The sequence below is a fragment of the Ochotona princeps genome, chromosome 3, assembly GCF_030435755.1.
Source record: "Ochotona princeps isolate mOchPri1 chromosome 3, mOchPri1.hap1, whole genome shotgun sequence".
In the NCBI taxonomy this organism is placed as follows: Eukaryota; Metazoa; Chordata; class Mammalia; order Lagomorpha; family Ochotonidae; genus Ochotona; species Ochotona princeps.
The window spans coordinates 21,222,269-21,238,342 of NC_080834.1; the positions used below are offsets into that span (position 1 = coordinate 21,222,269).

The 16,074-nt window shown below is 38.3% G+C and overlaps 1 protein-coding gene across 1 annotated transcript in view; it reads right to left on the minus strand.

Moving 5' to 3' along the window:
• SI (sucrase-isomaltase) overlaps window positions 1-16,074 on the minus strand; it is a 154,865-nt gene that overhangs the window by 6,938 nt on the left and 131,853 nt on the right. The window contains exon 48 of the mRNA XM_058661171.1: window positions 1,828-2,062. Within this exon, the coding sequence (XP_058517154.1) occupies window positions 1,828-2,062 (235 nt within the window). The remainder of the gene's footprint in view (window positions 1-1,827; window positions 2,063-16,074) is intronic.

Here is a 16,074-nt window from a genome sequence, read left to right on the forward strand (position 1 = left end):
TATTTGTTATCACACAACGTTTAAATATATCCGTGGTAACTGATTGTGTATTCTTTATTTTTTTTTGTTTGCTGTTGTTTTCACAAAAGCACAAGCACCATGAAACTACCCCCTTTTCAGGCATTTTATTCTATCTTAATCATAGCGTTACGTTCAATAACATTCAATCACAGTGTTACACTCAATAACATACTCAGTGATTGAAGAAAAAATTGGTAGACTGGTTTGACATTCTTTTATACACTGTTCAATAAGTATTTGGCAAATAATAGATTTTTAAATACTGGTTTAGAGTTATTACAATAAACATGTCTTTTTCGCTTTGGTAATCCCTGCAGTGCTGAGCAGAGCGCTTTGCATGTAGCATGTGCTTGGGATAATTTTTTTTAAATGCACTTAAATTGATATTTACCATCAGCTGGTGTCAGAGGATAAGAGATTTCAAACATATTTTTGAATTACTAATGGATTTTCAAAGAAGTGTGTTTTAATCTCTTACCGATTGTGAAAGGTATAACTAACTGAAGCTTTCTGGTGATAATTTGAATACTAATAAGTTCCCTGTAGACTCATTTTGGAAAGATCATGAACTCTCATTCTTATTAAATATTTAAAATTAAGATCAGATTGGATTCAATATGTCAGCAAAGATATGCTGAGCATTTTTTATATCCCGGCCACACAAAATGAGCTGTGAGAGTAATTTAGAAGTTGATTACAGATGCATGCATATCCTTATCATATCATTTATGAAAAGCCTGAGTAAGTTTGTTTTCACGCGATTCCGACAGCGTTGGCAGCATTGATTCATTCGCTCCAGAAGCACGTATTTAGTTCAAGGCCATGCGCCAGCCAGGACGGGTGTATCAAGGTGTTGTAGAGACAGCTCCTGGCTGCCAAGAACTTCAGAACTGCAACATCCTGTACAATAATTATGTGAGTAAAGAAAGATGTAAAACTCTAAGACAGCTAATTTCAGAGCACGGAAAGTAGATATTACGGTTTTCTAATGACAGGAAGGGATGGTTTGTGAGAGGATAAGTCTGGGAGATGCCTTCTGTCATGCAAGCCAGGACAATCTGGAGACCGGAAAATAGGTCATCCACTCACTGTGGCCAAATTAACCTTGCAAGCTGTCATGAGTGGACAACACAGTATCACCATTCTCTACAAAGAGAGTGACGCGGTATATTGGATGAACGCTACTTGTGTGAGATTACTATGCTGTAAGAAGTACAATAGCTAGGCTACAATAGTAGCCTAGCAGCTAAAAGTTAACTCGCCTCGCAGGTGCCGGGATCCCATATGGGCCTCAGTTCCAATCCCAGTGACCCCCCTTCCCATCCTGCTCCCAGCTTGTGGCCTGAGAAGGCAGTCAAGAAACACTCCAAAGCCTTGGGACCCTGCAACCCCTAGGGAGACCTGGAAGTGACTCCAGGCTCCTGGCTTCGGATCAACTGAGCTCCCGCCGTTTCAGCCACTTAGGGAGTAAAATATTGGACGGAAGATCTTCCTCTCTATCTCTCCTCCTTTCTATATATCTGACTTTGTAATTTAAAAAATAAATAAAATAAAATAAAATAAAATAAACATTTCTAAAGAAGACTTTTGCTATCTCAAGCCAAACCAAATTAGCTTTGTTTATTTAGTGGAAATTGAGAAGAAAAATCTAAAATGTCTGTAGCAATACAAATGATCTCCGTCCCCTGTGAGGTGTCAGGTATCAATTCTGTGAATTTTAGAAGTTCCAAAACATAAAAAATTAACAAAACATTCAGTTTTTACAACATTCGGAATTCGGACAAGCAGTTCTGCAGTGCCGTTCACCTCTGCACGGGTGAGGCTGGAGAAGCAGCTGGTGGTTTGCTGGAGTTTGCTGGTGGTTTGTTGAGTCTCTGCTCCAGTGTGCCATCTTCTGGGACATTCCACAAACTCTCTTCCTTGCGGTAGGGAGGGGGCAGGAGCACAGGAATGAAATCTTGAGGCTCACAAGAGACCAAGGTGCAGATGGCGCGTAGTCTTTGTTGTACACCGTCTTTGCCAATGCAGCCTAGCATGTCAGCTAAAGTCCTAACAGAATGTCTGACAACTTATAATCTGCTGCAGAAAGACTTGAAGATAAAACACTGGAGGAACAGATTACTGGACATAAAATTGATTACAAAATTTAAATAAACTGTGTGTTTGTGCAGAATAGAGAAGTTGAATACTGGGACGGAGCAAAAGTTACAAAATAAATGTATCTTTGCTCTATCACAAATAAGAGACTGGAGCAAAGGAAATAAGCGGGAAGCAGTCTTTGGAGTGCCTTTTATAGCTGATCTTTTGCAGAACAATTTTATTGGGTACAGCAAAGTATTCAGCTATTTATTTTTAGGTGCTTCAAATATATTCTATTTGTCCTTAATATTCAGTGTAAGTTTCTATGGGTGATTTGTTTTTCTTTTTATGGCTCAGAGCATATCTTTAATCCAGCACAGCCACAGTTTCAAACTAAAAAGGGACAGTAGTAAAACATAACCCTTGGATAAAATAAAAATTCACAAGCCACAGGGATATTGTATAGAGAGGGCTATACAAACACACAGGTGCATAAAGGAAGTAGTTGACAGCTCTCATTGGGAATTTCAGCAAAAAAAAAAAAAAAAAAAGGTCACAAACCTATAAGTGTTGAAATTTTTATGAGTGGCAGAGTGTTTGTGCAGCCTAAGATGCACAAATGGTTGATTGGTTCCTCAAGGAAGAAATCATTGCTTGTTCTGAGAAGAGGGTGGACAGCAACAGGCAGAGTGATAAAAGTTCATCAGACAGAGCGGGGGCACATGTACAACCGGATCTGTAACGGAAGAAAGGCACAGTATCACTTCTACATTAGTCTAGCTGTGGATGCTTACTGAATATAACCCAGACAATAGCCCAGCGATTCCAGTTTGAAGCATCTTATTAGATGTGACAGGTACACAGCTCCTTACCTGTGCTGGCCCTAAGTAATGCTAACACCTTATTGTCAGTCAAGAGACCCCTTCCTAGAAGTGCTTGTTCCCACTTGGGCCCTGCCGTTGTGCCTTTTAACTACACCCCCTATGGGCCTCCTAAGAGCCTGTGGAGAGGGTTTCTCTCTCTCTACCTGCAGATGCGGCAGTTTTGTCTTTCTGGCCCATTTAATTCCTGAACATAGCCAATATGTGTCTGTGAAGTCCTCAACTTTTAAGTAAACTTCATCACTTTATAAACAGCATTGGTACCCATGCTGGAAAAATTTAAGAGACAAGAGTCCAGGCAAAGTATTAGAACAAATGTAGCCCACAACACTGTTACGTAGTTTATGAATGTTTTTCAGAATATCAATGTCTTGAAAGAAAAAGGATAGCAGGATTATTCATCAAAATAAGAGGGGAAAGACATAAAGCAATTAAATGTATGTGAAAGCATTATACAAAGAATATTAGTGGGCAAAGAGAAAAAAGAAATATTGATTATTGAGTACATAAAACCTATACATCAATTTTAAAGTTGAATTTCAGTATGTTAGAGCTGGATAAAATAATGCTCTCAGATTTGAAGAATTCACACTAAAAATGTTAATCAAGTAATTGATATGCTCAACTACAATTTTAACTGAGATTTTTCATAAGACCAAGTGGAAATTCTACAGAAAGCTGCACTTCACTTCCCTCTCATACGAAGCGGCAGGCCAGAGTCTCAGACTGCAGGAGGGGCTGTGCCAGCCAGTGCTCTTTTCAAGAAGTTCTTACTCCAGTCCCTTAAAGTGATGATCAAAATTAGAATGCTTCGGCAGCTAACATGGTCTAAAAATATCTGATACCAAAGACTTAAGGACTCTTGCAGTAACTGCCAATTGAGTGGTTTCAGAGTCCCCAAAGAATAGACACCAACTGCAGGACCCAACACATACCTGCCAGGGAGCCCCTACCATGTGTTCGCATTACGTGATCACCCAGCAGGCGCCAACTAGCTCCATGTGGGGTCCCGGCACACGCGGGTGAGGGTTTAGCCAGTGAACTGTTGCACCCAGCTCTGCTTTTCTTCTTGCCCTCGTGTCTTCCTTCCATCTTCTATTCCTTCCCTCCTTTTTTCTTTTCCAGTTTCTGAGATAACATTTTTAATTATCATCACAATCAAACGGTTCACTAAATTAAAATATCAACAGGTAAAAAACAAAATGCTTTAGTAAGTGTAATTGGGGCAACATATTAACTTCAATATTAACGGACTGAGAGAATTATCTGTAATATGTTATTATAACTTTTTAAAAAGACCAATTTGTTGAAAGATAGCATTACAGGGAGAAGAAGAGACAGAGAGAGAGAATCTATCTGGGGGTTTCTCTACTCACATGGCCTCAAAGGCCAGACGTGAGCTCAAAGAACCAAGGAAACACATTTGTGGTCATTTTAAACCAGCGGGAGATAGACTCAAACTAATTTTCTTATAGCCAAGTGCATTTGTATGTTGGAAATAACACCAATTAACTAAAAGTTCAGTGTGGATATATCAAGCACTATGACAGCATGGGTAATCACAACCATGAAGCATCTCACTTTCTAAAAATAATCAATAATTATTGTCACAAATAGAATCCCTTATCATCATCTCACCAGTCTTGCATAGTCAATATTATTTTCATGTATGAAATAAAGAATTTAATAATTCTACCTACTAAATGAATATGATTTCAATATATTGATAGTTTCCAAGCCAGTATTATTTTGACCTCATCAAAAGTAAACAAAATTTTCCTCAAAAATATTGAAACACGAAGATGGTAAATACTCTCTCAGGTTGAGTCTTTAAGAATAAATATTGTTGCTGAATGCAGGTTGTCAATATTGCTCATTTTATCAGCTAAGCATATGAGGAAATATTTGTTTTACCCTTACCAAACTTTGGATAATGCATTGACAATTAATGCTCCAAATGTGGACATAAGTTTTGCATGGTCCTGTTGTCGATCAGCAATTCTGGTTACTGATTGAAACCAGTGCTCAATATTCTTGTAGGTAATGTATCATTTTTCAGTGCCTAATGGATTATCTGTAATAAGAGCATCCATTTGATCAAGTGGCCACCATAGCTTTGCTTCAATGTAACTTATCTACATTCCCTGAAGCCGGAGCCTTGATGCTGAAAATGTCCTGTGCTTAAAACCGTGTCCCTGCGAACACACTGAAGTAGAACAGCAAGAGTGATGGTAAAAATGACCAGAATCGTCTTTTGGTTATACAACCTACCCATTCTAGACAACTACAAGGAATGTGATTGTGCAACTAACATTTCATCACAAACTCAAGATTCTGCACTGCAGTATCACTACCTTCAGGGATTGCGCTTAAATTAAAGCTTCAGAAGACCTTCCATGGTACACGACATCCACTGTGTCTAGGAAGGACCAGCAGAACCTAGGACTGTGCATTCATTGTAGCAGTGCACACTCTGTGCGTTACACTGGTGTGGCCCCAAGATGGCACACAGCACTCTGGTGCCCACACAAGCAGTCCATAGCACAAAGTTATCTTGGAAGTTCAGGGTTGGGAAGCAATGAGTTCAGACTGAGAGTATCACTGGAGAACATGTGGGAAACAGTCAAAGCACACAGTGAAAGGTGGCCGCAGCATGCCTCTTGCATGTGAAATATTCCCAATTATTCCTCTGATGCAGACTTCTGACAGCAAGAGGAGAAGGTGAATCAAAAAATTGCTAAGATTTGATTTTCAGCCATGCTGGAAGAGTTGATACATTTAAATATATGACTATTTTTCTCCAAAGTGTTTGTATATTAAATGAAACATATTCTTTTAAAATATTTATTCATTTATTACAAGGCAGAATGAGAGAGACAGAGAAAGAGAGACTATCTTCCCTCTCTTGGTTTACTCTTCAAAGCTGCAACAGCCAGAGCTGGGCTGGGCTGAAGCCAGGCCAAAGGAGCGTCTTGTGCGTCTCCCACAGCGCTGCAGAAACGGTGACTCCTGGGCCATATCCCACTGCTCTCCCAGGCTCATTTGCAGGGACCTGGTTTTGAAGTGGTGCAGCCACACACAAACTGGCCCCCATATGGAATGTGGGCTCTTCAGGCTTTACCCATTAGAGACCAAAACCAGCCTTGATACTTATCTTTGATAAGTATCAGTTGGCATTGATCAATAAAACTTGTATCAAGGAACATTCAGAAAACTGCCTGACTGTATGTATTACAGGGTTGCTAGAACTATGACTACTGTTCAGGTTTTAGGTCTCTGACCCATTTGGTAATATTTGGGCAAATATTCCAGGCAAATTCATTTAAGGGCTTTCAGTTACAAGTCAACTCAAATAAAGGATTTGCTGCTGTTGCTGTTTGTTTGCTTTGTTTTGCTTTGTTTTTTCAAGTCAAGACAATGTTTCGAAATGTAGCTTTTACTAATTTTCTTTCATGGGAAGTTCCTTTCTCTTATCAGTACATTCCTTCCCACTAGCTAAATAAACTGAATAATGTTAGGTGATCTGCCCTTTCCTTGTTAAACTCCTTGGGTCACTCACAGCTTTAATCACGGATTTATCTCCTTGCTTATTATGAAATGAAAACAGTCTGACATTTCAGATGCTGACATTTGTTTTCCTATTGGGATAATCTGCCCCATGGTAAAAACCAAAGCACAAGTGTTCTTCACACTCCACTCAGATTGCTGGTTACTGAGAGATTACTGTGAAGGAGATTCCTGTCCGTGCTTGACAAGAGGAATTCTCAACTGGAGACAACACACTAAAAGTCAGAGCGTATGCATCTTCACACTCCTGGAATTTTTTTCGGTAGTCATTCAAATTCTGCATAGATTAAAACAAAGATGTTAAAATTGAAACTTTAACCACTGTTTTGGGGGCATGTCAAATTAAACTCTTCATGATTTAAAGGGTGTGGGCAAGAGATCTCTGGAATAACAATTTATATTCTTTAATACAGACACTTTCCCATTAGTACGCAGAAAAAATAAAACTGGGAGCAACCATTTAATCAGCAATTTGGGAAAACTCATGAATCTGAATGGTACATTGATGGCTTGGCTTTGCTTCCAGTTTTACCTTCCCATCAATGAGTACCCTGGGAGAACAAACAAACAACAGAAGCAGAATGACGGTCTACTACTTGGTCATCTACCACTCACCTGAGAGATGCAGCCATTTTCTGAGTTTTGACTTTGATCTGTCATAGCCACAACTTTTGTACCTTAAGAGTGATCTTTCAAAATACATATATTATCATCTGCAACGTATTGCAGTAAAATCCCAAGATGTTGTACCCACTGAGCAACACAACAGTGCATGAAACGCAGCTCTACTTGGGCAATGAAACAACAACTCTTAGGCTTCTTCGCTCTGAGTCAAGCATGACACACTTCTGATCATTTAAATGCATATCTTGATTCGCTCAAGAAGTAAGAACGGTAGAATGGACTGACAAAGGAAGGAAAGAAGGAAAAATGGAGGAGCTTGATGAGGAAAGGAGAGAAGGCGGCTGATGATGGCCAACAAAATGAGAGATTGAGGCGAATTTCCTGGCTCCTGATCTCAGACTGTTGCAGCCCTGGCTCTTGTGCGTTTCCCTGCATTGCAAATAAACCAACTTTTCAAGTCATGTTAAATTTCGTTAGCTAAAACAGTTAAATTGACAAGTTTACAGAAATAACCGATTAAGAGAAAAAAAAAAAAAAGATAAAGCACAAAGAACTGACACTCCAAAAGCATAGTTTTAGGCTGAGGAGCCATTATGAATATATTCTACTGAACACTTAATGTTCGTATTTCATACATCTGAAAACATAACGCCTTGGTGCTGTGGAATGATTTATCAATATCCAAATGATATACATGCTTTTTCATATTTTTAAAGGAAAATTAAAGGGGAAATAACAACATACTGGCAAATTGAAGCCAGTATCTGTTGTAAACATGGAGACTATGAATCAGAAAGGGAAGTCTTTGTTATATAAATGCATTCCACAATAGGCAACATTGAAATTTTTAAAAATAATAGTAATGATGGTGATTTCTGAGTTCTGGTGACCATGGAATAAATAACACACAGAGACTTGTGTAATAAACAGTGTAGTGAAATGTGGAACATCTAACTGCAAGCTGCCTGCCTGTGCCTGAACTAACTTCTGTTTAGTCATTCTTCACATAAAATTATCTAGGCTTTCCCTTTAAAAGTCTTTGCATTTATTTCACATGTTCCTATGTTTCTCTTTGCTTGCTGGTGCTTTGTTTTGATGGAAGGTAACTCTCTGAGTATTACTCCCCACCCCCTACTTCTCTCCCTCTGTTCTGAGCTTGCTTGTCTCTTTTCTGCCTTCTGTCACTCCTATCTGCCTGAATTCATTCCTAATTTGTGGGGTTTAGACAAAAAATAGGTAATTAAACTCAATCTTATAATTAGCAAAATTATTTTATTCAGGTTTTCCTTCATTTATCTTATTTATGAAGATTTTGTCTGTTTGTTTATAAGACTTACAGAAAGAGGAGAGATGCAGAGATGTCTTACATCTGCTGGCTTCTATCCCCACGGTTCAAAATGCCAGATGCCAGGAATGGCACAGGGTCCTTGCGCAGGTGCAGGGGCTGAGCACTGGATCCACCTTTCTCTGCACTGACAGGGAGCTAGACTGGCACACTCAAGAAAGAGACCAGTGCCCATATGGGATTCTTGATCTGCTTATGCCACAACTGGACCCAATGGCAGTATCTTCTTAAAATTCTCCAAAGGTTCAAAAGCTTGCCCATCTATTGCCAGCCTGGGCACTTACTCAGAATGAATTCTGACAGGTCATTTTATGGTCCATACATGAATCCATTTGCTGTCCTTTTTTTTTCATACTTACATCATATATTCATCTCCATCTTCATTCACAAAATATCAAAAATCTCACATTACTCTCTTTTGTAACAATAGGGGTTGATTTGTCATCAGAAAAAAAAAACACAAGGAAGTTACAGGGATGAAAGCTTCTTTGGCTTCTTTCGTTGAACGTGAAAAGGGAACTCTGCAGTTGCAATTAGATATGAACTTAAAAGCAAATTCCTGTCTACTGCTCTCTGAGAAAATGTATCAGGAAGCAGTGAGGTTATGTTTTTGCTTGTTTTTATTATAACAACTAATTTGCCTGTATAGTTGTGATGTTTTTTGTTAAGGCTTTCAAACACATATGTTTGACAGCTGTAATCAAAAAACTGAGAAGTGACCTTCATTAAAATATTAACACAGAAATAATACAGAAATTACAGTGCTTAGCTTCTAGGTAGGGAAATATACTGTATAATTAGGTAAGTACAAACTAGCATTCAAAACTCTGAAAACACACCATGAATATTTAACTATTTGCCACTTGATGAATGTACCAAAAGCAATGACCACAAAAGCAGCTGCATAGCTTTCAGTATATTTTAAAATAAAGTTTATTCCACTAGTATAATGAATAAAAAATGGTTAAGAAGGTACCCCTACAATCAAGTTTCAGTTAGCAAATAAAAGCACTTTTCTCTCAAATGCCTTCCTAAATACCTAGAAATTGCATTGATTTAAATCGGGTGGTTTCAGTGGTCTTGTGCCTCCATTGTAAACTAAGTAGGTGTGGTGTTAAAATTGGGAAAATATTACAGCACAAATTATTCACTCATGAATGCATTCATTAACTATTCATTAAGCACCTGTTCAAATTTGTTAATCAGATGGATATCTGCTTTTGTAGGAGCTTAACTGCCAAAATACAAGGGATTTGATTATTTTAATTATAAATCCTGTATGTATACAAATCTGAATACATTTACATATATACATGCAGATCCACATGTTCATAGGCACAAACACACGCAGCTGTTGCACTGTGAGGCTGCCAAGAAAGTCTAGAATGTGATCACCTATAAAAAGAAAGATGCATTAATTAATACTAACCTGTGAGTTGCTGATTTGTGATTCTTGGTGGCAGCAGGATTCTGTGTACATTGTACGGGAAAGTATTAGGCCATCCTAATCTCCTGGCCAGTGTAACCATGTGGTGTGAAGACCATCCTATCAAAGCCAAAGCAGCAGCTTGCTTGAAATGCCGAGGAGGGAGCACTCATTGACCTGCGCTCACAGGGCCCCGCAGATCACTGCTGGCCAACACCAAATGTCTTTCATGTGTTTTGAATAATTTAATATTTTGATATATTTGCAAAAATAAAAAATAGATTACTTGCTGGTATCACATTCACTAAGCAAAGAGGAACGCTGGTGTACAATTTTAGTATTACCTACAATCTTGTCAAATTTCTAGTAGCTCCTTTTGTAAGTCAGTTCTTTCTTCTTTCATAAAGCATATATCTGGAAGTGGAAATAATTTCTTAGAGTATTCAAAATGGGCCTTCTTCATTTGAAATCTTTGGCAGCTCTGTTAACCAAACCATTCCATGTAGATGCTGTGTCCCTCTCTCTGTGTGGGTTCTGTAATGAATTCCTTGTATTTGAGCAGGCAATGTAAAGGGCTGGCAAAGAAATATGATTTTCCTAAAGATATTTTCACTATTATTTTAAATATAAAATCCTTTGTCTTCATTTTTTTTTTCACCAGGACCAATGTCGTAGTGTAATTGGTGAACCTGTAGCATTCAGCACTCTTATATTGGCAGTAGTGGTCTGTCCACCCCTTTTCTGATCTGGCCCTTTATTGATACGCGGGAAACAGAAATAGATAATGCTCACTCTGTCGCTTAAGTAGGAGACCCAAAAGAAGCTCCTGGCTGCTGCTTTTGGACAGACAGAACCCTTGATATTGCAGCCATGAGGAGAGTGAGCCAGTGAGTTAGTGAGTTAAGATCTCCAATTTTTTTTTTCTCTCCTTCACTTTGACTTTCAAAGGAATTCATAAAACTTTTTTAAAAATTTAAGAAGTACTTTACAACTACTAGTATATAGCCCTGTTTCATTTAGAAATGAGCAATGCTTAAAGAGACTCAATTACAGATAAAACTTGAACTCTCAAGGTTTTGTAAGTTATGATATAAGTAGCCCTAATTGGACCACTTTTATTCCATATATGTAGCCCATCAATAAGCACGATAAAATATGTGATTGAAACAGTAATACCAGATACACAGTATTAGCAAAGCTGGGAAGATGGTATAGGAGGGTTCAGTTTTGTTTTTGTTTTTTGTTTTTTTAAAGCCTTCTCAGCTTCTAGAGATCCAATGAGAAGTATTAGAGAGTAATAATGAAATTGTTACATTAGAGATTGTCTCTATTAATCAAAAGGATATTCAACTACCAAGAACCCCAGGTTAGCATGCTGGCCTGCTGTACTGGTGGACCGAGGATGGGGACTTTGCATGGGGCTTGGATCTTGGGTGCGTAGAAGGGTAAAGTTCCAGGCCAGCATAGGAGCCAGGAACCTCCAGGTCTCCACACAACCCCACTGGGAGACTAGGCTTCGGAAGGCTGGGCTGGGGCATGCATGCACTCCCAGGATTAGGCTTGTAGATTGGTCAGGGAAGGAGGTAAGGGATGCGTGGGAAGGAGGACCACTGAGACAGTATGTTGCAGGGGACAGCACAAATTTCTGAGGAAATTGGAAAAGAAATGGTAATTACCAGAGTAGCTCTCAAGCATTAAATAGCTTTGAAAGAAATTTACTGACTGTCCCATCTCACAGACTCCGTCAGTCTGTTGATTTTGAGTCATTTGCCAATTATTTTTCTAGATGAGAGCTGTATTCTTGTAGATTTAGCTCACTTTCCTGACTTCTCTGTCTCATCCTTGAAACACCCTGTGTCTCCTTCCCTCCACCCTGGCCACCATTGAGTTTCTGTCTGTGATATCTCTTTTGGATTCCAGCTTCCTGTAACAATGGCATACAATCCCATTCTTCCCTGATTCCTTTTTTAGATTGGCCAACCAGGGGAATATTCACTTTAGAAAAAGAAAATATGTATGCACTGTGCAGTCTGTACAGCAGCAGGCGGCCCTGTCTTCTTTTCTTCTTTTGCTTTTGGTTGCTCCCAGACTGATTAGCTGCTGCCAAGATTTGAGTAATAACCTGCTCTTGCCATCCTACCACCATTTCCTAAATTGGATTTGTGCAGTTGGCAAGAAGAAGTAAGACAAAGGTTGTTAAGGATAGAGTGAGATTTTAATGTGCCTGCGCGTCCATGCCGGGAAAATTTGACAGTCTTAGCTAACCTGTGATGGAAATTAGCACAGACCTATACACCCGTCCTCTCAGTCCATTGCTCCCCGCCACTAGAAGTGCTTTAATTACTACCATTGGCAGCCACTGTTGATTGGTACTAAAATTGCTAAGCCCCTCTGTATGTGTGGGAGGTGACAAATAGCACTGTTTGTATCCACTCATGCAGTGAACAACTGGACACCAAGGTGTCATCCAGGAGCAACGTCTGCCAGTTGCAGAATTTCATGCAGTAGCCTGCACACAACATGGACATGGAATAGGAGAGAGATATGCTTTGATTTAATTCTGCAAAGGTTTAGGCACAAGGAAAATGTGACTTTTAAATGAGTAAGGGCAGTTATGCACATTTTGGTTTTCCCCGGCTGGACAGCTTGCTCAGTTAACTTGAGTCAAGTGCATACTGCCATTATTGTCTATTCTGTTTTCTGATTGAGGGTATGTTATCAACAGATGTCTGCTATTGACATTTTTATTTACTCCCTACTCCGGTTTTTCTAATTTTATGTTGTCTGTTAGTTATACAGTATGTGTTAATGAGAAGCTCTTGGAATTGGAATACGGAGTAGTACATCACACACACACTTGTGTTCTCAAATGGAACAGAAAGTGCATGTCACACACACACACAGAAATAATAAATTTTAAAAATCTGTGATATTGCAGCACAGGGAAATTCACTAGTCAATAGGACTAGTTGTGGAAAATATGACATGTTTCTTTCCAGTAATCGAAAGGGTAGATACACAGCAAACAGAGCTGGGGGAGCTGGGAAGGGAAGATAGGTTCTCTATGAAATGGTAAACATTAATTCTCATGTTGCCTGTTCCATTGTTCTCATTTTTTGTTTTTAATTTTTATTATTTTCATAATGTAGTGATTACCCTATAAAGATCAGTAATCCATTTTCCTGGGATGTTTACTAAGGACTTGGCAAATACTCTCAGTTGCATCAGAAGGACTGACCCTCTGATTATTGTAGACTAGAATCCCATTTATCCATTGAAAATGTGATAGAAAGATGCTAACACTTTGACATTAATTATGCATTTAAATCTAAGAGTCATTTGTTTTGCATAAACGGCAGCTGTGTGACCATGTCAGTCAAGTGATAAAACACAAAATTGATAATAGACATTTGTGCTAAAGTGAGGGTTCCTCAACCGGCTAAACAAATCTCTCTCAAGGCACACATTGCATACGTTGACAAATAACTATCCAATGTGGAATAGATTAGGGGCAAATTTCCATCACCTGATCACCATAAGCTATTGTTCCAACCGAAGAATGTAATGAAGGATGTTATTCTCCGATTATAGTGTTAGCCCGGATCTCTTGCCAAACTTTTCTTGAGAGCTCTCAGTATTTCCCCTTCAGGAGCATATATTTAACCTGAAAAGTTACTATGTGCTTTATTTTTTAAATTTGTTTGAGAGACTTAGAGAGTGAAAGAGACAATGGGAGGAAGAAGCTCCCACCTTCCAGCTCGGTCCCCAGATGTCTGTAACTGGAGAGAGGCTGGAGCCAGGGTCTAGGCATGAGGTTCAGGCTTTCAAAAGGAGTGCCTGGACTCAATTATTTGTCTTACCACCAGTCTTCCAGGAACCTGGAAAGAAGGAGCTAAGCTGAGTGTTGAACACAGGCATTCTGATGAAGGATATAAGTGCATTAACAGGCAGCTTAACAGGTGACAAAAAATACACGCCTGACCAAAGGTTTTACAATAGTATTGGAAGAATATTTACTGTGTTACATCGCTGTGCATTGTGTAATGTTACTATTGATAAGAACTCAAACTGTCCGTGATTTTGGATTCAAGGTAGCATCATCCCCAGTGTACTACAGGGTTTGGCTGGCATTTCTCCTGTTCTAGAGAGGATGGGCTTTTGTTTATTTGATATATATGTCTATATGTGTGTGTGTGTGTGTGTGTGTGTGTGTGTGTGTGTGCTTACCAAGCTTTGACGAGTTTTCTAAAGTTCATTTTCCATTTATTATGGTTTTCATTGTCAGTAGCATGCGTTGTACAAGTGGGTCTAGAATCTGCTGCTGTGTCTCTCCAAATCAGCATAGAGTAATATCTCCTCAAGATGCTCATAGCATAGATTTTCTGCATTGTCATGTCTGTTTCATTTTAAGAAAAACTCTGTATGCTTTATTGGATGGTAATCAGTACATCAGTACATAAGCTTCACCCGCAGAAGTGCCCATCAGATCCTGTGGGCATTGGATTTGCTCATAAGGAAACTAAAATTCTGTGGAACCATAATCGCATGTCTGCATCCGAACACTTCTGAAATCAACTCAAGCAGGTCATTCCGTTTTTGTAAGGGCTTCTGCATCCTGGATCATATTTAGAGTCCAGAGGTAAGCCACTGATTGCAGCATCACTGGCATTTGCGTGAACATTTGTAATCTAAGATTTCATTTATTGCCAAAATTTCCACCTTTATTTTAATTAACAGTTTCTTGCTTTCAGTTCTGATTGTAAAATATCTTTTTATATTTTGTCTTCTCGTGAGTTTTCATTAACTACAAGTATCACTTAAACTGCAATTACATTTTATTCATTTTCTTGAGAAACTCAAGTTAAAAAGAATTAAAATTTATAATTACATTTTCTCCTCTACATGATCATTATATACCCTCAGGGCTTGCTGCTTTGTCCTAGCCCACCTGGCCTTATTGGATGCCTGTTATATATTAAGCAATACTAATCAGTTCTACATATATTTCTATGATGTTACAATAGCTGATACTATGAATCAGAAGAAATTACATAGTAGTTATTTTTCACATGAGACATGAATTACATTTGACTTTTAGCAACACAATGTATTACTAAAAATAAGTTTCATGACTACAAAAGTCTAACTTGCTCAAATAGGCTGTGTAAACAATCTTCAAATATTAAACCCTCTTAGACTCATGCCATAATATGATGTGCTTAGTATTTCTGACAACTATAGATTTAAGAGAACTAATTTAAACAAATAAAAGCAATAATTAATATACTACATAAGCTGGAAAGTACTATGTTGTGCCGAAATTTTAAGTTATCTGCAAAAAAAAAAAAAAAAAAAAACACCACTTTTCAATGTTTCTAATTCCTGATCAGTGCATTTATCGGTACAGAGACCAATTCCTTCTATTGTTACTTGATAAGGCTACTTTCTATAGTTTTCTAGAGATACTTGTTCACATAGTTTTAAATCTGATATATGCATATACATATCAAGATGTTAATAAAAAGTCATGAATGCAGACACAAATTAGGAATGAAAGACAGAAATATTTATAAACGCTATTTTAACAACTGCAATAATACTGAATGTTTTTATTCAGTGAGTGTGTTTCGGTTGCCTTTCATGCAAAGCATGCTGTGTTGGAAAGCAGGCATGCAAAAATGCTTGCTATCAGGGTTTATCTTTCCAAGGATCTCAGAACTTAATGGTCTTGTAAATTAATTTTGCCAGGAGGAAACTAATGTGCATCAAATTTGAACTCAGTGAAAGTGTTGCTTTTGCTATAGCTCATATGTTTGTCAGAATTTGGAAGTTGGTATGTATCTCTCCCTTTTGCTAATTGAATTCCAGGAGGAGGTAAACTCGTTTGCTATACATTCGGCATAACAAAATTCAGAGAAGAGAAATGCAAAGTCACCTGAGTGATTGCAAATTCCTCTTAAGGTAACTACCGTGTTATTAATTTTTAATTCATCTTTAAGAAAATGGTATTATGAAAGGAGAGGATGATCTATCATAAAGCCAGAATTGAAAAGTTGGCTTAAATATCAGTTACCTCAGCATTAGAAGGGAAGAATGTATCCTAGCCAAATTGCTAGAAGAATAACAGATCT